The sequence below is a fragment of the Alosa sapidissima genome, chromosome 9 (genome assembly GCF_018492685.1).
Source record: "Alosa sapidissima isolate fAloSap1 chromosome 9, fAloSap1.pri, whole genome shotgun sequence".
NCBI classification, from domain to species: Eukaryota; Metazoa; Chordata; class Actinopteri; order Clupeiformes; family Clupeidae; genus Alosa; species Alosa sapidissima.
This window is the reverse complement of record NC_055965.1, coordinates 35766691-35789190: the sequence shown is the minus strand read 5'-3', so window position 1 is coordinate 35789190 and position 22500 is coordinate 35766691. Positions and strand designations below refer to the sequence as shown.

Sequence of the window (22500 nt, the reverse complement as noted above, 5' to 3'; positions counted from 1 at the left end):
CGAAATGGTTCGTATAGTATAAGTATATAAGTATATATACTTTTTTGATCCCGTGAGGGAAATTTGGTCTCTGCATTTAACCCAATCGGTGAATTAGTGAAACACAAACAGCACACAGTGAGGTGAAGCACACACTAATCCCAGCGCAGTGAGCTGCCTGCTTCAACGGCGGCGCTCGGGGAGCAGTGAGGGGTTAGGTGCCTTGCTCAAGGGAACTTCAGCCGCGGCCCACTGGTCGGGACTCGAACCGGCAACCCTCCGGTTACAAGTCCAGAGTGCTAACCAGTGGGCCACGGCTGCCCCCATAATGAGCACGTTTACGATACTGTTAGTAAACTCAAGTCAAGTCAGGTTAAATCTTTATATTCTGCTAATAATATACTGTTAGTAAACTCTATCTGTCTAGGTTCTGTTAGTAAACTCTATCTGTCTAGGTTCTGTTAGTGAACTCTTTCTGTCTAGGTTCTGTTAGTGAACTCTATCTGTAGGTTCTGTTAGTGAACTCTATCTGTCTAGGTTCTGTTAGTGAACTCTATCTGTCTAAGTTCTGTTAGTAAACTCTATATGTAGGTTCTGTTAGTAAACTATATCTGTCTTAAGTTCTGCTAGTAAACTCTATATGTCTAGGTTCTGTTAGTAAACTCTATATGTCTAGGTTCTGTTAGTAAACTCTATCTGTCTAGGTTCTGTTAGTAAACTCTAGATTCTGTTAGTAAACTCTATCTGTCTAGGTTCTGCTAGTAAACTCTATATGTCTAGGTTCTGTTAGTAAACTCTAGGTTCTGTTAGTAAACTCTATATGTAGGTTCTGTTAGTGAACTCTATCTGTCTAGGTTCTGTTAGTAAACTCTATATGTCTAGGTTCTGTTAGTAAACTCTATATGTCTAGGTTCTGTTAGTAAATTCTAGGTTCTGCTAGTAAACTCTATATGTCTAGGTTCTGTTAGTAAACTCTATCTGTCTAGGTTCTGTTAGTAAACTCTAGGTTCTGTTAGTAAACTCTATATGTCTAGGTTCTGTTAGTAAACTCTCTCTAGGTTCTGTTAGTAAACTCTATATGTCTAGGTTCTGTTAGTAAACTCTATATGTCTAGGTTCTGTTAGTAAATTCTAGGTTCTGTTAGTAAACTCTATATGTCTAGGTTCTGTTAGTAAACTCTATATGTCTAGGTTCTGTTAGTAAACTCTAGGTTCTGTTAGTAAACTCGATATGTCTAGGTTCTGTTAGTAAACTCTAGGTTCTGTTAGTAAACTCTATATGTCTAGGTTCTGAGCGACATGTTGAAGCTGTTGAGGCAGCTGGAGGATGAGGGTTGGATCAAGCGCATCTTCAAAAACGTGCTGCATCTGGACAGCAAATTTGAGCAGCTGAACCAGCGTCTGAGTCAGGAGTCGATGTCGCTCGTGCTCTCGCTGAACATCGACGCCAGGGTCCTGCAGCAGACCTTCAACCAGGAGAGGAGGAGGGGGGAGGACGAGTCACAGACATCAAGGTCCTGGAGGAGATGAAGGAGAGTGAGTTTTATTTGCACACACACACACACACATGTATATTTACACAAGGTCCTGGAGGAGATGAAGGAGAGTGAGTTTTATTTGCACACACACACACACACACACACACACACACATGTATATTTACACAAGGTCCTGGAGGAGATGAAGGAGAGTGAGTTTTATTTGCACACACACATACACACACATGTATATTTACACAAGGTCCTGGAGGAGATGAAGGAGAGTGAGTTTTATTTGCACACACACACACACACACGGATATTTCCACAAGGTCCTGGAGGAGATGAAGGAGAGTGAGTTTTATTTGCACACACACACACACACACACACACGTATATTTACACAAGGTCCTGGAGGAGATGAAGGAGAGTGAGTTTTATTTGCACACACACACACACACACACACATGTATATTTACACAAGGTCCTGGAGGAGATGAAGGAGAGTGAGTTTTATTTGCACACACACACACACACACACACACACACACACACGTATATTTACACAAGGTCCTGGAGGAGATGAAGGAGAGTGAGTTTTATTTGCACACACACACATGTATATTTACACAAGGTCCTGGAGATGAAGGAGAGTGAGTTTTATTTGCACACACACACACACACACACGTATATTTACACAAGGTCCTGGAGGAGATGAAGGAGAGTGAGTTTTATTTGCACACACACACACACGTATATTTACACAAGGTCCTGGAGGAGATGAAGGAGAGTGAGTTTTATTTACACACACACACACACACACGTATATTTACACAAACACATGAAGTCTTTATTTCTTGCAGCTGTTAAAACATGCGCGAGATTAAATAATGCGCTTTAATAGCCAACATTAAGGGAAATGGCGGCCTTCTGTTAATTTCCACTGCTGACTAGTTGATGAAAAGCCTTTTCTCCGTGTGACAGACACACACATGCACATACAGAAAGATATATTTACACACACACACACAAACAAATATACAGCTATATTTTACATTTACATGAGTTGCATTTAGTTAGACAGACATACAAATACGTATACAAACCTAAATGTGTATGCACATGCATGTTTACATTCCAATAATACATGATACTGTAAATAAAATGAAATCTGGACTAAAGTATATTGAACAATTTTATGTATGTGATGATGTACAGTATTGAATGTGTGTGTGTGTGTGTGTGTGTGTGTGAAAGAGAGAGTGTATTAATGTACACTCATTACATTTGTAGATATGGAATTAAATACAGTACATGTACAACTGTTTGGGATTTTAATATAGAAATATGGTAAATGTACTGTTTAACAAACATCAACCACAATGTGGGTGTGTATTTGTGTGTGTGTGTTTGTGTGTGTCTGTGTGTTTGTGTGTGTGTGTATGTGTGTGCGTGTGTGTATGTGTATGTATGTGTGTATGTGTGTGCGTGTGCGTGTGCGTGTGTGTGTGTGTCTGTGTGTGTGTTTGCATCACAGCTCTCTTATCAGTGAAGAAAGAAACAAAGCAGATCATAGACATGATGGAGGAGAACAAGAATGCAGGTAAACATTCCTTCTGTCCAAAACACACATGAGCCTGTGCACGCGCACACACACGCATGCGCACACACACACAGACACGCACACACACACAGACATGCGCACACACACACACACACACACAAACACACTTCCTGTCCTAAACACACCCTGGCATATAACTGTACATACAAACGTACACACAGACACACACACACAAACACACAGACACACACACACTCACAAAGTAACAAATCAGTCCTCCGAACTGCAACTCTCTCAACTCTGGTAGCCTAGCCAAGTTAACTTCCCTCTGTTCTCAAACTGAATAGTCAAACTTTGACTACAGTAATTTTATTTAAATGACTCAATTTATTTAGGATGTGGGCTAGGCTATATGAAATGGTTGAATGTGGTTGATGCACTGTAGAGGCGCACTTGCTCGGAAAGTGTCGTGGAAAAACTATCCACTTTCCCGAACCTCCAATCCAACTAGCACTCTGACGTCAAAGACCCGAAGGAGAACACCAAGACGAGAGAAGCTGAAGACTGTTGATCCTTTATTCACCGTATTGCAGTGATAATCCAAACAGCGTCAGGACTGGACCGTCAGGCAATAGAGTGATGAGTGGCAGCTGCTACCCCGATGAGATCTGATCTGAGTGTGTCTGAGCTCTTTCTTTTATGCTCTCAGGGGCCTGGGAGGCGTTCCTATCCTCAGGAACGTCACCAGGCCCTTTTTAGCCAATCAGAACGTTTTGGGACTTGAGATATTGGTGGAAAACCCTTCTCATCTAAACATTAAAAAATGTGTGTTACTAGGCAGAACACATGTGACCAGGTCCTATGTGTAATCTGTTGCCAGGCAGAGTATGCGTTTGTTTTGGTTCTATGTGTACTTTCACTTTTGGTTCTGCCTCCTTTTCTTGTAAACCCCTCCACTTCTTCTCAGCCCTGTTTGGTTTTACTTTCACTGCCATTCCTCCTCAGTTTCACTCTTAGTCTCTGACCGCTCAGTCTCATGACTTCCAGTAAATGTTGCATAACAGTTGCATAAACAATATCCTTATATAAGATGGAATGTTTCTAATAAACCAGCATGCTTCTAATAAACCAGTATGCACACACACACAAGTTATTATGTCTAGATAAAATCACCACAAAAGCTTGCCCAGAGAATGTCTAACTCGCCCTTGAACTCGTCCATCTTCTTCCTGTTTCGCGCTCGGCTGAAAAAAATAGAGTGGTGCATAGGGATGGGCATCGTTAACAAATTATCGATATCGATGCCATTGTCGAGTCTGCTTATCGATGCAATTCCTTATCGATGTCCATATCGATTCCTGTACCAACACTGCTTGCCCAGAGAATGTCTAGCTCGTCCATCTTCTTCCTGTTTCCGCTTTGTCGCACTCGGCTGAAGAAAATAGAGTGGTGCACGACCTGGCTCGGCCTGGCCAGAATCCTGGCATGCTAGCGAGATCTACGTCATTTTGTGCCGCTACCGGTCGGGAAACGGCGAGTGTAAATGACCCATTACACTTTCCAACTCGGGCGGGAAACGGCGAGTGTAAATGACCCATTACACTTTCCAACTCGGGCGGGAAACGGCGAGTGTAAATGACCCATTACACTTTCCAACTCGGGCGGAAATGGCGAGTGTAAATGACCCATTACACTTTCCAACTCCGGCGGGAGATTTCCGATACAAATGGATAGACCCATTTCTTCCCTCTCTCCCCTAGGCAGTCCCCCCCTCTCTCTCCTTTCTAATGTCTTTCCTTTCCCCCTCTCTCTCTCCTTTCTAATGTCTGTGTTCCCTCTCTCTCTCCTTTATACTGTCATCCCTTTCCCCTTCTCTTCCAACCCCAGGCAGCCCCCCAATGTCCCCTGTTGAGGTCAAAGTGGTCCTCCAGAACACACCGGGTCAGAACGAGCCTCCTCCTCCTCCTCCTCCCTACTCCCCCACTCCCATGGTCCAACCCATGCAGATGCAACCAGGTAAGTGCGTGTGTGCACAGTGTGTGTGTGTGCACAGTGTGTGTGTGTGTATGTGCGCATGCGTGTGTGTGTGTATGTGCACAAATGTCTTGGATGTGGTGCAAAGGCGCCCTGTTCAGTGTGAACATCTTCCTCCTCCTTCTCTTCTACCCTAAACAGGTCCCATGTACCATACACAGCCAATACAGATGTACTCACAGCAGGGTAAGTGTGTTTATACCATTTATTTGTTGTTTTGCTCACACTGACAAAGATAAAGTATGTAAATTAAATGTGGGAAAGTTGTCTTGGGAGCACTATTAAATTCACAACCACTGTCCTCCTTCAACTTCAATTCGATATAATGCCTCTTAAGGTATGGGTTAGCAATGCTAATTTTATGAGCAAATGTGCTGGGAGAGACATGCTAATGTAAGGCAGAGATATGCTAATTTACTGGAAGAGACATGTTAAAGGCAGCCGTGGCCTACTGGTTAGCACTTTGGACTTGTAACCGCAGGGTTGCCGGTTCGAACCCCGACCAGTAGGCACGGCTGAAGTGCCCTTGAGCAAGGCACCTAACCCCTCACTGCTCCCCGAGCGCCGCTGTTGTTGCAGGCAGCTCACTGCACCGGGATTAGTCTGTGCTTCACCTCACTGTGTGTTCACTGTGTGCTGAGTGTGTTTCGCTAATTCACGGATTGGGATAAATGCAGACAAATGCAGAGACTAAATTTCCCTATAGTATACTATACTATTTCCCTATAGTATACTATACTATGTACTGGAAGAGACATGCTAATGTAGCTGCAGAGATATGCTAAAGTAGCGGCAGAGACATGCTAGTGTAGCAGCAGAGATATGCTAATGTGCTGGGAGAGACATGCTAATCTAGAGGCAGAGATATGCTAATGTGTGGGGAGAGACATGCTAATGTAGCAGCAGAGATATGCTAATGTTGCGACAGAGACCTGCTAATGTAGCGGCAGAGATATGCTAATGTAGCGGCAGAGATATGCTAATGTAGCGGCAGAGACATGCTAATGTAGCGGCAGAGATATGCTAATGTAGCGGCAGAGACATGCTAATGTGAGGGGAGAGATATGCTAATGTAGCGGCAGAGATATGCTAATGTAGAGGCAGAGACATGTTATCGTAAACGGGGGCAGTACAGCCCGCCAGGGGGCGTTCGGACAGTATTGGAGGGGCGCTGTAAACGAGGTAGCAGAGGGGGCGCTCATGCACAACTGGGGGGAGGGGGGGGGTTGAGAACCACTGGTGTAAACCTTCTCCTCCTCTTCCCTAACAGGTCCCATGGCCCAGCAACAGGCAATGCAGATACAACCGCAGCAGAGTAAGTGTGTTACCATTTATTTGTTGTTGATCACACGTTGACGTGTTGGGATAAATATGCTAACGTTTTGGGAGAGACATGCTAAGTTAACATGCTGGGAGAGATATGCTAACATCCTGGAAGGGTCATGCTAAGTTAACATGCTGAGAGAGATATGCTAAACGTGGAGGTAGAAACATTCTAAGTTAACACTCTTGAGAGAGATATGCTAACGTGGAGGTAGAGACATGCTAAGTTAATGTGCTGGGAGAGATATGTTAACGTGCTAGAAGAGACATTTTATGCTAACATGCTGTGATAGATCTGCTAACAAAACAGGAGACACGTACCAAGTTAAAGTGCTGGGAGTGGCATGCAGGAGGAAATATGCTAACATGCTGAATTCAATGACAATTTGTATTATTAAGAATAGATGACCCAGAAACAGCAACAACAGAAAAACAATAAAGATCGCTTGGTCACTGTCTGACGAGGACAATTCATGCATGCATTAGAATATGAGTCTTTGTGCTTCAGCTCAGGTTGTTATTTGTTCTGGGGACCTTGGTGATGTTCCCACCATGACGACGTGTCGGAACTGTGGAGAGAAGGTCCAAACCAGAGTGGTGTATCACAGCGGAGCCTTCGCCTGGCTGATATGTGGACTCTGCCTTCTGTTTGGGTAACACACACACACACACACACACACACATACGTACACACCAACCAGAGTGGCTTATCACAGTGGAGCCTTTGTCAGGTCATACTATCTATATGAAGACTGAAACAGAGCAACACAGACCTTTTTTTTTCTTTTCATAAAGTCCAGTTATATGTCAACCATGTTACCAAATATTGCAGCTGTAACCAGACATCAGAACCCTAAACTATTAGCAGAACCGTAACCTGTTAGCAGAACCCTAAACTGTTAGCAGAAGTGCTACCCCCTAACCTGTTAGCAGAAGTAATAACAAACTTCTTCTTCTTCAACACAGTCTGAAATAACTGACTCCCCCATCTCTCTCTCCACCTCTCTCTCTTCCCCCATCTCTCTCTTCTCCCTCCATCTCTCTCTCTCTCCTTCTCTCAGGCTTGTGTGTGGATGCTGTGTCATCCCATTCTTCGTGGACAGCTGCAAAGACGCCCATCACTTCTGCAGTAAATGCAACGTCAACCTGTCCATCCACAAGAGGATGTAGCATTCACACACACGCATACACACACACACACCATTTTGTCAATTTAGTGAATTTGTTGCTATATTTAGTGACTTTTGGCCACCCCTATAGCAATAACAATAAAAAAAATGCTTATATTATACAATAAAAAAACACATTTGTTCAATGTTTCATTGTATGAAATAAACTGACTGTCTGATTCATCTCTGTTTCAATTAAATTAAAGCAACACTAGTATTATGTTAGTACAGTAACTAAACATAACAGGAAAAACACTGGATGACTATACAGTCAACATACAGACCCTGATTAGTGGCAGCCTGGCAATCCGGAGCAGATAGCTACTGACGCAGCCATGCAGAACAGTGAAACACTGCAAAGTCATAATATTCCTTCTTATCTCTAAACACAGTCACACACAGATATACACAGGGACAGTACAGATATCATACAGTCATTACCAGTGGTGGAATGTAACGAAGTACAAATACTTCGTTGTGTGTGATCAAATAAAGAGGCATAGCCTACAATTGGGGGGGGGGGGGTAGAAATGTGAGCGCTCATTCAATGTCTATGTGCGTCTGCGCAAGTGAAACTGAACCTAATCATAAAGACACCTTTCTCAGCAACTTTTCTGTTCAATCAGCAGAATTGGCATTACGATCCACCCGACTTCCCTGGTCTACCCCGTTAAACTTCAGGCTCTCGTGTTTTGCTGAATGATATACTCAGCAGATCACCCTAGTAGATAACCAGAATTACAGTCTCTAGAATTGTAGGTCAGAATGTAAACTGGGCCACAGATGGTAAGCACAATTGCATTAGCTTAAAACTATCTAGTCGAATATAGCCTAACCTAAAACTAGCTTAGGCCTAATTAAAATGCCACAGCCCATACTATTTTTTCTTTTAGAATATAGATATTAAGAGAATAAATCATTATGCAAATACTTTTACTTTTAATACTTAAAGTACATTTAAAAGCAGGTACTTTTTACTTTTACTTAAGTAGGGTTGTCATTGTGGTACTTTTACTTTTACTAAAGTAAATATTTCTCTGTGTATTTGTACTTTTACTTAAGTACTGAGATTCAGTACTTCCTCCACCACTGGTCATTACATAGAATCATACTTTTAGTATCAAAGTGACCCACTAATGAGAAATGCAGAACATTAAACCACATATTGGAATATTGGACATAATTCAGAACATTAAACCATATATTGGAATATTGGACATAATGTTCTATTCCACTTTCTCTCAATACCCAATAATGAGAAATATCAAGAGCAGTCAGGCTACAGCAGCAGACCCTCATACCCAATAAGGAGAAATATCAAGAGCAGGCAGGCTACAGCAGCAGACCCTCATACCCAATAAGGAGAAATATCAAGAGCAGGCAGGCTACAGCAGCAGACCCTCATACCCAATAATGAGAAAGGAACCCAAATTCCAGCAGTCAGATCCTGTTCTGATCAGGTAGGGGCAGTTTTGTCCATTTCTTTGCTGTTTCTCGCTTGTTGCTTTGAGTTTTCTCTACAGAGCTCGCCCTACAGCTTCGGAGTAGATATTCCTACAATGACAAATGTCTGAGAAACTCCATCGCTACCTTGTTGTTATAGCTAGCCGGTGCCTGGCATGTATGTGTGTAATGCCGCAAAGCAATTTGTTACCTCACAAGACCTGAGACTCCCGCAAGACTTTCATGTGCCCATCCAAGCCCATTTCCAATTTTCCTAAACCAGGCACCAATCACAACCGTTGAGGCGTGCTTTACACGATGACAATAGAGCACCGGAACAGCGCTTGTTTGAAGCTGCTATCGCGTCGGTTTTAGACATGGGGTTAGAAGAAAGTTTCCTGAGGAGACAGGTGAACCTTCTTGTGTGTGTGTGTCACACCATCACAGACACACATACATGGTCATGGTAGATGGTCATGTTTGATTTTTTTAAAATATCAAACATGGCTGCTGCTGAGGAACAGCACTTGTTGGAAGCTGCTATCTCGTCGATTTTAGACATGGAGTTAGAAGAAAGTTTCCTGAGGAGACAGGTGAACCTTCTTTAGTCTCCTCAGGAAGAAGAGATGCTGGTGAGCCTTCTTGATCAGGGTAGAGGTGTTGAGGGTCCAAGAGAGGTCCTCAGAGATGTGGACACCCAGAAAGTTGAAGCTGTATAAATGCTTGGTGCAACATTACTGTATCAATTCTAATTTTTTATTTTTTTTAAAGTAAAAAAAAAAAATCTAATAAAGACATTGTACAACAGATGGTGATAGATGTTAATAAAGCGTCCAACCAGTTCACATGTCCATATGGTTTCATACATGACAAAACATTACCAAATAGATACAACAGATCCTGACATTCACACAGTGTCCACCCCAGTCCACATGTCCATATGGTTTCATACATGACAAAACAATACCAAATAGATACAACAGATCCTGACATTCACACAATGTCCAGTCCAGTCCATATGTCCATCTGTGCACATGTTGGAGAGTGACTGGTCCTCCTCTGTCTGCGGAGTCCATGCTGCATGCTGTCAATCATCTCTGGCTGATCAGGACACGCCTCCATCCTCCATTCATCTCACTGCTGAGCTCCACTCAGGAAGAAGCTGTTTCCTGTGTGCTGTTTGTGTGTGCGCTTCTGGTGTGTGTGTGTGTGTGAGAGTGTGTGTGTGCGCTGCTGGTGTGTGCATGTCTGTGTGTGTGTCAGTGTGTGTGTGTGTGTGTGTCTGTGTTTGTTGAGCTCCCCTCAGGAAGAGTCTGTTTCCTGTGTTACTGGTGTGCGCGTGTGTGTGTGTGATATGTGTGTATACAATGGTGTGTGTGTGTGTGTGTGTGTGTGGTATGTGTGAATACGATGGTGTGTGTGTGTGTGTGTGCTGGATCCCATCCTCATGTCATGAGCTTCTGCACCACAGACCCCATACAGTTCAACACTACACTACTCTATATCACGTGGGGCAAAACTGTGATGTATACACTACTTTTGTGATGCACACACTACATTTGGCTGCAAATCATTACCTCACCTGCAGGATAAAGGAGAGAAGAGGATCATCAATCAGTGTCCATGACAACCGTCTCCCAGTGAGCCAGACTGCATGAGAGACAGAGGGCTCTATTGTGACATCACTAACAGCAGTCATAAAAAACACATTCACACATTTAACAAACTGCAGCAGAAACAGGAAGTCCAAAACCACTGGTCCAATCACAAGCACTTAGAGAGTGGCGTGGGACTCCACCAATAGGGATGGCTGCACATTCCCTTCATGGTGTTTGTGACCTGACTTGTGTTCAACAGTCCCTCACTGGCCTTGAACCTGTGACCTTGGGACCTTACACTGAAACATTTGTCATGTCAGAAACAAGATAAACAGAATGTCAGACAAAAAGAAAAGACAAATATTAAAGAGAGAGAAGGATGACAAGAGTAAAAGAGGGAGAGGTGTGGGCTGAAGGACACTCACATATGAGGAGTAAAAGAGGGAGAGGTGTGGGCTGAAGGACACTCACATATGAGGAGTAAAAGATGAGAAAGAACTTTAACACATTTCTGTCAGTTAACACATTTTAAACTACTGTTTTCAAAGAGAGATATAAAAATAACGTAAAATACAAAGAAAGACATAAAGAGATATTTTAAACGAAGTAAAATAGAAAGAAAGAAAGAAATAAGGGGAACAAAAAAACAAGATGAGAATAGATGTCAGTCAGAAAAAGAGGAGGTTGGGCAAGAGTAAGGAAGGAGAGAGTGCCGTATGAACGATGTGCAATTCCGTAAACGTGACAGCGGTTTCCCGAGATCTGATGCCCTTTCATCTGATGTCTGACAGCTGAGGGTGTCCTAAAACGTACACCGTACAGGGCCAATTTTTTTTTTTTTTTTTTCGCCCCTGGATGGCGAAACGCAAGTAAACACAGTTTATCCACCTCTGAAAACAGAAATAGAGTTATCCACCTCTCAAAACAGTTTATTCACAAATTGATAGGTAGATAGATACTATATTAATCCCCAAAGTGAAATTCAAGGTCCCAGTAGCTTAAGACACCACATCTACAACATAAACAGGATGAGAAAATAACATCCACATGACTAAAAAGAACAGTAAAAGACACTAAAGATACTAAAACATGGATCCACATGAATGGACTTTAAACATTCAAAAATCACACTGTATAATTAATATTCACAACATGTACACTCTAGCAACCATTTAATACCACTGTTATACACATTGGACAATATCTCCAACATCATCAAACGTGTTCTGAATGCCTTTTTTAAGTCAAATACTGCATGGCACAGTCCACCTCAACATAACCACAGAAATCATAGTTTACCCACCTCTTATTTTACCACCTCAACATAACCACAGAAATCATAGTTTACCCAGCTCTTATTTTACCACTACATCCCTGAAGACACAGGAGGGAGAGGGAGACACAAACACTCTCTCTCTCTCTCTCTCGCGCGCGCGCACACACGCACACCGGGAAAACAGGAGACACAGGGGAACACAGAGGAAAGTCCAACAACGGGCAAATAGCCTCGGCGCTACAATTTCTACTTTATTTTGCCATATGCTCCCTGGTAAATCATCATCATGTTTTGGATATTTTCCCTGCGGAGTTCACCCATAGCAACCCAAACCCTTGGAGGCTGGACTGGACTGTAGCGTGCGTCACGTCGCCTCCTACGGAGCCCGGGAGAGCTCACTTTAAGTGATATTTTTTCTGGTCGTGATCATTTGTGAGCACGTTTTCCTTTAAGCCCTCGAATTAATAAAACGTGAGCACGTTTTCCTTTAATTGAGCCTTCGAATTAATACAACGTGACCCCGTTGTAAGCCTAAATTGAGCTCTCGAAATATGTATTTCGTGCTCACATTTAGTAATTCCCGACATTTTCACCGCTCGCTGTGCTGTGGTGGCAACTTCGTGTACCTTGACATGGACTAGGCCTACAGCTGTCTGTAACAGTTCATATTGGTAATGTGATGATAACCGTAGGCAGCTAATTAAAGACTTTAGGTGGTCATGGTTTATAGCGGACTTCTACTCTTTGTAGCAGGGGTACTGTGGTGTCAACCGCCAGCTATGGAGACCCATAATGGGGAAATTCTACTAGGCTACAAAGGCTACTCGGGCTCTGTTGTAATGACCGGTTTCCACTATCTCCTGGATTGTTGACTTAACTGTGAGGTCTAGAAGTCAATCGAAGCACATCACAGGGACAAGCTGTTGGTACAAATAGGCTACTGCGTATTAGTTGTATAGCCTAATACCCACCCAATACAATAGGTTCCCTCTAGCGCCCGATGGGCTTCACCAGATAACCCACGCGCACACCAATGGTGCACACAACGAGGTAAGCTTTGATACGGACTATGAAACGGGAGACATAAACAGTGGCGTTCACGATGCTCAGCTCACACCGTTCGCGATAAACACCACAGCTCTGCATACACTTGGACCTCAACAAACACTCAAAACTTCGGCAAACATTCAGCTGGACGATGATGGCAAGGGGCCTGTACAAACACACACAATCATCTGCTTTCCCACCTACAGCCTACCTAACGGGGCTATATCCAGGTGCACTGCAATCAATGAGATTCCCTCTACGTCACTACAAGCGACACACCTCCCCACGTCATTCCCGGGGATACCCCTTGACACCACACTATGTTTTTGTGCACACAATTTAATTTCTTCGAGCCCACGTTTTAATTATTCGTGGGTGCGTTTTAGTAGATCGAGATCTCGAATATAGCCTACTATAACGTGCTCATGTTTACATTTGTCAAGACAATATTGAGTGCACATTTTACAAATTGTGGCCACGTTTAAGTAGATCGTGCACACAATGTTCTATAACCATGTTCACAAATTGTGCTCTCGTTTTAATAAATCGTGCCCTCGTTTTAGTAAATCGTGCGCTCGTTTTAGTAAATAGTGCACTCGTTTAATAAATTGTGCCCTCGTTTTACTATGCTTAAAATGAGAGCTCAATTTAGTAAAATGAGCTCACACTATAGTAAACCGAGCGCACAATTTAGTAAAACGAGCGTACGATTTAGTAAAACGAGTGCACAATATAGTTAAACGAGAGCACAAATTACTTAAACAATAGCACAATTTAGTAAAACGAGCGCACAATGTAGTAAAACGAGCGCACATTCTCTCAACATGCAAAACATTTTGCGATGACCCCTCTAGGGCTCCGTAGCCTCCCCTAAACGAAACTGAAACAGAAGTCGTCGCTTCCGTATTGCGAAAAAGCAGTTGAACATTTCGGCAATGACGCATCTTGAAAATACTATTGGTAAGTTTATCAACTTTGGATAGTAAACTGTTGAACCGGTGCTTCAACGCAATGGCGTTTATAGTAATAGAATAACGGACAATACAACTGGAAAATGTAGGCTAGTGTTTGTCTCTCGGCGTCGACACGACACGACGGGTCGGGGAAGCGAACGTTAGGCTTCGCTGTATCCACTAGAGTGTTCTTGTTCTCAAGTAGGCTGTTTGTCGATCCTTGCTTCAAGGACTATCACAAGAATAACGTATAGTATTTTCTAGCAGAGATAAGGCTCCGTACAAACACCTTTTATAGCCTATCCTGTAATAGGCCTACGGTAGGACTACCAGAGGATGTGGTAGGCTATTACTGTATGACTGAAGACGGAGGCTAAAGGCTAGCTACTTCGAAAACTTTAATGCGGGGGAGATAAAGGAATAGCCTATAGAAAAATCACTTTCTTCATATATTGTTTGTTTGGAGTATAATTACTTTCACTTGGGACTGAAGCCGTTTCATTAACTCAAGTCAATCGGCATCTTGGCCTCATTTATTTTAAGCTAGGTCAGCTTCATCTCTGCTCGTGCACGAGGTAGAAAAGTAGACCAAAACAGTAGTACACGCGCACACACCCTTGTCCCTTGCTGTCTCATGTAGCATGAGTGATTGTGTTTCCCTGAATTTCCATGATTTCTGCGTGTCTCTCTGTTCTTCTATATTTTCCCACGGTTGTGTTGGGAGAAGGGGGTGTGGAGTAAAAGTGACGTGGGGCTCAGGCCCGGTGTTCCAGTTTAGATGGTGAGCAGATTAACTGGTTATATTTGCATAAAATCAGTGAATATTCAACAAGACCCTGCCTACTTCTTAAGAGCGTTCTGCTCTGCCTCCACCTAATGCAGGTTCACATTTTCACAAAGTGTTTGCAAGTGAGACAATATAACAGATATCGCTGAAAACATCACCAGTGTATGTCTAATACATGTCTGTTTAAGCATTATCCACACAAATATGACACATACTGAATGAATGGACAAAAATAAAACTAGCGATCTAGCTGGGATTCGAACCACGCATGGACAAGAAAGTTGATTGAATTAGCTTCTACATCGTCTATAGGCTACCACTACACTATGAGCCACTGAAATCAGTACCAGATTTCTATGTATATATTGAACTGTTAGTCAAAGTTAACACAGGTTAACATATGTGAGAAATATACGCCCATGTTAACTGGTGCTATCACAATTTAACATGGGCATATGCAAGCCTCAAAACGGTTCATCTTTGCCTCACATACCAAAACCTAACTGATGTACAACTGGCATGTCCCACTAACACTTTATTCAGTTTTGGGGGTTAATAATATGAAACACGTCAGTCATGTGCAAAAATTATCATAGTGTCATATGTCTCGGTGAAGTTATGCAGTGAGCTGTCTAGTGATTTTGAAGTGAACACATGAAACTTATATTCTAGTTAAATAGTTAAATATTTAATTTGTTGGTCCTAATTTGACGACACAAAATGGTTATCATGGTAGCATAGGCTATTACAAAACTTCGATGTAGCTAGAGAGTTTGATGACAGATGTTGCTGTTTCAGATTCCCACGTAGCCTAAATTAGAAAATAGTTTAGCCTACTTACTGCTCGTTCAGCAGCCTGTTGCAAAACATTCACTTAGCCTAGATGTTTGCTATAATGAATATCTTGATTGATTGACAAATAAGCTGTCACAAGACAACATAGACCTACATTCATTTAATAGGAACACCATGCTATTGCATAGATACAAAATAACCAGTGGTGCAATTGGTTAGCAGGGTGGACTATTACTGCTAGCTTGCTATTTTAGTGAGCAGTTCGAGGCCCAAGTGATCTTCATAATTTTTGCGCATTATAATCAAGATATGTGTTTCTGCACAAAAAACGAGCAACGTCTGATGGGGTCATTTGTTACTGTTTGTGATGCAAAATTCATCTGCATTATTCAAGGCATGCATTCGCTGTGTTTGCTCATGTTATAGGCTATCACCAGTTAACATGGAAATCAGGATAGCTAGTAAGCTAGTAGAACAGTCTACTAGACTAATGACAAGTGTTGCTCTCTGTGGCGTAGTGGTGATAGTGCTTACTGCTTGGAACATTTTGCCTCAGTGAGACTCATGTTCGAAACCCAACAAAACCTTCGCTGATTTACTTTGACACATTTCCTGTTTGCACAACATTTTGTGTGGATGCTTAAGCAGACATGCATTATACATAGCGATTCCCGCATGTTTTCGGCAAGATTTTGCTTCATATTCTGTCGTGCACTGCAGGCTTGTGAAATTGTGAATCTCCAGCACTGGAAGGGCGGAAGCAGAGCAAAGCGTTGTTAACAAGTAGGCAGGGTCTTGTTGAATATTCACAGATTTTATGCAAATATCTCAAGTTAACCTGCTCACCATCTAAACTGGAACACCGGGAAAATGAACTTGAACTTGGGGCAGTCCGCCCTCCTCTCTCTCTCTCTTTGGATCATGCATCTTGAGAGCACGCATGTTACACTGAGCAATAAATGCTGTAAGATCCAATTCAGTTGTCACGTGGCTTTTTATATCATTGATTTAACAACAAAACACAAAGCAGAGTAGATTTAAGGGAGGTCAAAACACTCCCGTTACACTCACATATTTTGCCATTCAAAATAAGTGGTCACTGTTTACAAAAATGCTAATTATTTGCTGCTGGAGAATTTGGGCGCCATAACATTCAATACTTTTGGGCCTCCCAAATGATAGAGGGATTCTGGGGCATGCTAGCCTGGCGGGCCATCCTATATCATTGAAATGTATAGTCTGGAATCGAATCATTCACCTGCTTAATCCAAGGGGCGGGCAGAGAATTGTCTTTCAAACTGCCTAGGCATGCAATAGGCCAGCGCTACGATCATATCCGTATCCGGTCGGCAAAACGGCAAATACATCCTTCTTCGAAAGGAATGACTTAAATGCATTTTGTTGCTCTATTTTCAAAGAAAAGCACAAGTCCAACTCCTCCAAAGTTGACGCCAACGCCGATTCAAACAACCGCTCTTCGTTCGCCATAGCCACCTTCCTTGTTGTTCACCGTCGCAGGACTGTCGTTATCCTGTTAAGCCCGCCTTAAGACTCTCTAACGAAATAGAGCGCTGTGATTGGAGAACATCCACGGTGTTAAGCCAATAGAAATTCCTATGGTTCGATACTAGACGTACAGGCTGAGCAAATTAATTTGCTGCCGCTAGGGTGCGTCTAGATTTCTAGGCTAGGGGCATGCTCCTCCGTGCCGAACATTTTGAAAAATAACCGCTTAAATGACTTCTGGTGAATTTTGTGGAAACTAATTGATACATTGTTTTGAAATATTTTTAAATATATTACATTCATTGAATGAAAGCATAATACGGCCTATAACAACTTACACAGGTTGTTATATGCAACTCATTTTAAGCAAGTGTATTGAGAGTTTGATCTCATCACATACTACATCAATGGAGTAATCCCAGCTCCTGAGCAATCTTTAAATAAGGTGGTCTGTGTTCTTTAATTTTATCCAATTTTTATAAGCCCAGGCTATTCTTTCACTTGCCATCATGCCTGAATCTCCATTACCAGTATAATATGGTATGACCTCCACCAAGGAGCTCATGTTTTCACCCCTGACTCATTTCCAGTATAATACGGTATGACCTCCACCAAGGAGCTCATGTTTTCACCCCTGTCTGATTTCCAGTATAATACGGTATGACCTCCACCAAGTAGCTCATGTTTTCACCCCTGACTCATTTCCAGTATAATACGGTATGACCTCCACCAAGGAGCTCATGTTTTCACCCCTGACTCATTTCCAGTATAATACGGTATGACCTCCACCAAGGAGCTCATGTTTTCACTCCTGACTCATTCAGTATAATACGGTATGACCTCCACCAAGTAGCTCATGTTTTCACTCCTGACTCATTTCCAGTATAATATGGTATGACCTCCACCAAGGAGCTCATGTTTTCACTCCTGACTCATTTCCAGTATAATATGGTATGACCTCCACCAAGGAGCTCATGTTTTCACCCCTGTCTGATTGTTTGTGTCCTTTAACATTTTCTCGTGTTATATTACCTCACTCTGTCACAGCTTCAATCTCTATTTTTAGCATAATCAACACTGGAAAGCCTATTGAGTTGCCCTGTGTATGAAATGTGCTATATAAATAAAACTGTTTTGCCTGGCCTTGCCATAATATAACATTTTGTTTACCTTTATTCAACTTGTTCATTCTTAGCCATGGATTACTGTGCAGAACAAATGTGCATGTGTGCAATGTGTATCCCATTACTCTGATTTGTTTATGTTGGTCCGTCTCTCTCATTCTCCAGTGTAAGATCAGGGGATCCCAGTAAACAGAGTGTGTTTGGCTAAAATGAGTTCGTGTGAAAAAGAGGACCATGATTGTGAGCCTCAGAGGTAAGAAAACAGACAAATAATAATAGTAATAATAATAATAATAATAATAATAATATATTTGCATCTATTATTTGTGTATTTGTTCATTTGTATAGGCCTACAACCAATGTTCCCTCTAAGCTGCGCGCGCGGCCGCGCAGACCAGTCGAAGTGTCCGCGCAATAGATTTTTCAGACCGCACACATTTTTCAGACCGCACAAACAATTTTTTTTCAGGGGTTAAACATCTGAGCATCAACGGCGATGTAGGCTAGGTAATAAACATTTAAAATACTGACATGTCTGACAACCAAGCCGGATGTAGCCTAAGTTAGAATGTTTACATACAAAGTATCCTTTAGGCTACTCTAGGCGGGCCCTGCTCCAGTTATGTAGTAGGCTACCATGGCGAAAAGAAAGGCAGAACAGATGCTCCAGAAAAGGTCTGCCTAACGTTTAAACTAGTGCTGTCAGTTAAACGCGTTATTAACGGCAACATTTTTTTTTAATTTTAACGGCGTCAATTTTTTTATCGCAAGATTAACGTTCTTTTTGGTGTAACAAACTTTGTAGTTTTTTCACAAGCTGTTGCAACAACTAGTAATGTTAGAACAACTACAACACCACACTGGATCTAGCTAGACCGTGCTACATGTACACGCCCCCTTTTAGGGGAAAGGGAGCTGTTTGGATAATGGAAACCTATGCTGCATAGAAGTGGGGAGCGAAAAGGGGTTATACTTGCTAAATCTTGAAACAAACGTGAATAAAAGGCACAAAATAAGGTTGGTGTTGAGTTATCTGTGTGTTTATTGGATTAATGTGACCATTATGTTCCTATTTTTTGCTCTTTCCAGTTTAGCCTACTAACAGGAGTGTCACGAATGTACAGTAGGCACAGTCAAACTGCCCATGGCTGACTATAACTAAGTTCGGCAAGCTTAACTTTACATGTCATAACATCAACTAAACCTAAGTCACACATTCATTCTATCACTTGTAATATGAACGTAGCCTTTTTCCTACAACTAGGTGAGATAATTGGCTATGCCAGTTATACTGAAGTTCCGCAGTTAGCTAGCTAGCAAGCTAACCGTTTTACATGAGTTATGGTAAGTGTAGCTAGTACGTGCTGAATGGGTTGTAATGTAGCCTACATCGTTTCGACATGAGTAAGTTACATACACATAATTCTTTATAACTGCCGTGTTAGTAAAATTATTGAATGGCCTGTAAATTAATAACTAGATGTAACGTCAAGGTGTGATTAGGCTATCTGTCTTTCCCATTAGAATCAATGATATATGTATGTTAACTTGTTTTCCGCTAAAATGGGACGTGATGCAGATTAAATGTAGCCTATCTTTATGATGATGCGCCTTTAGTAGGCTACGTAAAGGCATGCTGTACACACTTGTTTGGGCTTACGAGCCGGCCAAAGAGTAGATTCGTACAATGAACACCAACGCAGTTCTGAACTCCCGGTCAGCTGAATGGTGTTTTAAATTGCTGTGGACACCGATGCCGACATGAGTGCGATGCACTCTGCTTTCGACATTCATTTACTGTACATTAGATTCCATTCTTTTCAATACAACTCTGCACACCAGCATCGCACTTTGCCGCTGTGTAAATCACGATTCAGTTATATTTGGTCGACGCCGCTCCATAAAATCCATTGTTCATCCAGTGTTTGCGTGTTAAAAACTTCGGCGCTGATGTGTGTGGCAAGTGACAGTACACCATAGACTGTAGGCCTATAAAATGGCATTGCACTCATGTCGAAAAGTTCCTTATTTTCAACTGAACTCAAAGATAATGAATATAGTATTTTATGTGTTTTATGCCCTTTATTAGCTATATTTCTGAAGAATATATTGTGTTGCCTCAGGTCTGCTGCACATCTTTTGAAATTTGATTTGAAATAATCAAATAGACCTACGTCTTAAAGTTAAGTTAATGAAGTAACTTGCTTTGCTTTCATTTGAATCCTAATCAAGATACACAATAATTGCTTTATATTGTTAACATGGACTCCTGGAAAGTTCAGAAATGCAAAATAATAGAATTTTAATCATGCAATAAAATATGTGATTAATCGTGATGAACTATAGGAATTACTCCAATCTGACACAAAAGATGTTCCAGGTAGGAAAAAACTTTCAGACATATTTACGAAAGGAGTGGCGTGATCTGCAAATTCTGCTCGGAGGCAAAAGCAAAAAGAGAGTTCGCTCATGGGAAAACTTGGTCTGAGTGGAAGCTTGATTTCCTAAAGCGTTATCTGACACACAGAAAGTCCATGTAGACGCATTGAAAACATTAAGACTTAGACATGGGAACTCTATCTATCAAATTCTCCCCGAAACGAATAAATCCTGAGAGAGACGAATTCAGAGAGCACGATCCGACCCTGAACAAATACAATTATTAATCGACAATGTGATGATAGCAACACCAACATGTCCATGTTATCAGTTCAGGATACACGATCATATGGCACGATGCTTGTGCTTTAGCCTACATTATGTTTCGGAAGCAAACTGATTTCAGTTACAAGACAGTTTTTTTCTGGAATCATTCCGCTTTCAGGATGCCCTGCATAAAACATCCTTGATGCCATTACCAAGTTCTACGCAGACCATGCAAAATGGTATGTTTACTTCAGATGGTGCTTAAAGGCTGTATCAGCGATTGCGGCTGAACGTCACATCTGTTGATGTTCAAACAAAACAGAGAGCTAGCTCGCTACTCCCTTCCCCTCCCTCCCATGCAATTGAAACTCCTAAACTCGCATCTCGTCGGTTTTTGGTTGGAACGCTTTATTTTGCCTTTGAGTGGTTGCCAACACTTGTTGGTAGCAATTGTTTTTGTGTACAGATCTCAGAGCCTAGGCTGACTACAGAGACGCGTTTTTTTGACGGCCTGCTTATGGCAGACAGCTAGCGGATCGTTAGGAAAGTTATGGAGTTTTAAGTTATCTCGGAATACCTGTGGAAGGACTGAGTTACCTAATTATTGTTGACTGCTAAGACTGTTTGGGTTCTGGCATTTGATGCCGAAGATCTGATTTACTTACCTGTGATGACTGCTTGTGTTTATTATGGAAGACCAGTTTACCTGTGAAACTCACCTGTGATGAATTCCGAAGATCTGATGTATTTACCCGTGATGACTGCTTGTGTTTATTATGGAAGACCAGTTTACCTGTGAACGTTGTGTCCTGTACTGGAAAGAAGTTTTTGTGTGATTCTGCAGACCCGTGCTGAAGAAATAAATACTGCCTGTGAACGCATATCTTCTGTCTCCTGCACTAGTGTTCCTCTAGACCTGTGACCGATACAACCTTTAATGTTGGGCAGACTTTTAAAGGAGTGGCTGCTTTACTGAAGCATCAGGTACCGCACCTGACAAGATGAGCCACATAGCCAGATAGGCCTATCTCCCTCAATGAAATTCAAATGACCTGTTTTGTAGCCTAGTTTGTTGCAAACCACTCCAGTTATAAAATTGTTTAGGCTACCTTTAGGAAAAATGACACCATGTCAATTTAATAAGCACTGCATTAGCATTTTTCTTTCAATGAAGTTCCACTTAAATGTTGTACCTACCTTCTGAGAAATTACTAAACACCTTGGATACTTATAAAATGATCATTATCAGTCATAACCAGTGAACCAGGCATTACCTCTCTAAACCTTATTGAAGTTCAACCAAAGATCCTTTAAGTTCAACTAAACTGACTGGTAAAACCATCATTAAAATGTTCCACAAGTCCAACCATTATAAAGGATATTGAATAAATATCAACCTTTTTAGACATATTGATGCATTTGCGGTCATCTCTTTGAATTCCCTATGGCTAACGCAGGCTCGTGGTAATTTTCGGCAGGTCGCGTGGTTGCAAATTTGCTCACAGTGCTGAAATGTGTGCTCAGAAAACAAAATATTTGCTCAGTGCTGAAAAAAATTAGAGGGAACATTGCCTACTACACAGACCTATATGTGTTATAGAAAACTATGAAAAATGATATTAGGAGTATAGTGTGTGTGTGTGTGTGTGTGTGAAAGAGAGATTCATTCTAAAATGGAGCATGTGTTGTTGTAATATTACTTTAAGTGTGAACAAATGCAATCATCCACAGAGGAATGAGTTGTTATTCAGTTTCTTGTGTCTCTTTATGTAACCAGC

The 22500-nt window shown here is 41.8% G+C and overlaps 2 protein-coding genes and 2 long non-coding RNA genes across 17 annotated transcripts in view; all 4 read left to right on the top strand.

The window, feature by feature from the left end:
• The window catches only part of si:dkeyp-75b4.8 (lipopolysaccharide-induced tumor necrosis factor-alpha factor homolog), an 8570-nt gene extending 840 nt beyond the window's left edge, over positions 1-7730 (top strand). For 2 of the 5 annotated variants that reach the window (XM_042104490.1, XM_042104489.1), the window contains exons 3-9: positions 1266-1514; positions 2995-3060; positions 4909-5037; positions 5197-5241; positions 6326-6370; positions 6887-7031; positions 7440-7730. In XM_042104490.1, coding sequence (XP_041960424.1) covers positions 1505-1514; positions 2995-3060; positions 4909-5037; positions 5197-5241; positions 6326-6370; positions 6887-7031; positions 7440-7548 — 549 coding nt within the window. In that variant the 5' untranslated portion in view covers positions 1266-1504 and the 3' untranslated portion in view covers positions 7549-7730. Of the gene's footprint in view, positions 1-1121; positions 1170-1237; positions 1515-2994; positions 3061-4908; positions 5038-5196; positions 5242-6325; positions 6371-6886; positions 7032-7439 lie in introns of those variants that run through there. The other 3 variants (XM_042104491.1, XM_042104492.1, XM_042104493.1) reach the window with 3 other exon arrangements.
• Positions 259-1172, top strand: LOC121719033. Its single transcript, XR_006034089.1, has 5 exons — positions 259-570; positions 628-759; positions 806-965; positions 1038-1093; positions 1142-1172. It is a non-coding gene; the product is annotated as an uncharacterized LOC121719033 (long non-coding RNA).
• On the top strand, positions 2045-2492 carry LOC121719117. Its single transcript, XR_006034179.1, has 2 exons — positions 2045-2144; positions 2442-2492. It is a non-coding gene; the product is annotated as an uncharacterized LOC121719117 (long non-coding RNA).
• Positions 7731-13786: 6056 nt separating the features above from the next.
• LOC121718788 (NACHT, LRR and PYD domains-containing protein 3-like) overlaps positions 13787-22500 on the top strand; it is a 1510793-nt gene continuing 1502079 nt past the window's right edge. For all 10 annotated transcript variants that reach the window (XR_006034019.1, XR_006034018.1, XM_042103944.1 and 7 more), the window contains exons 1-3: positions 13787-13871; positions 18242-18329; position 22500. The exon at position 22500 is cut by the window's right edge and continues 113 nt beyond it. Coding sequence is in view for 8 of the 10 variants with exons in the window: in XM_042103944.1 (XP_041959878.1) it covers positions 18286-18329; position 22500 (45 nt within the window). In the remaining 2 variants the exon portion in view is untranslated. The remainder of the gene's footprint in view (positions 13872-18241; positions 18330-22499) is intronic.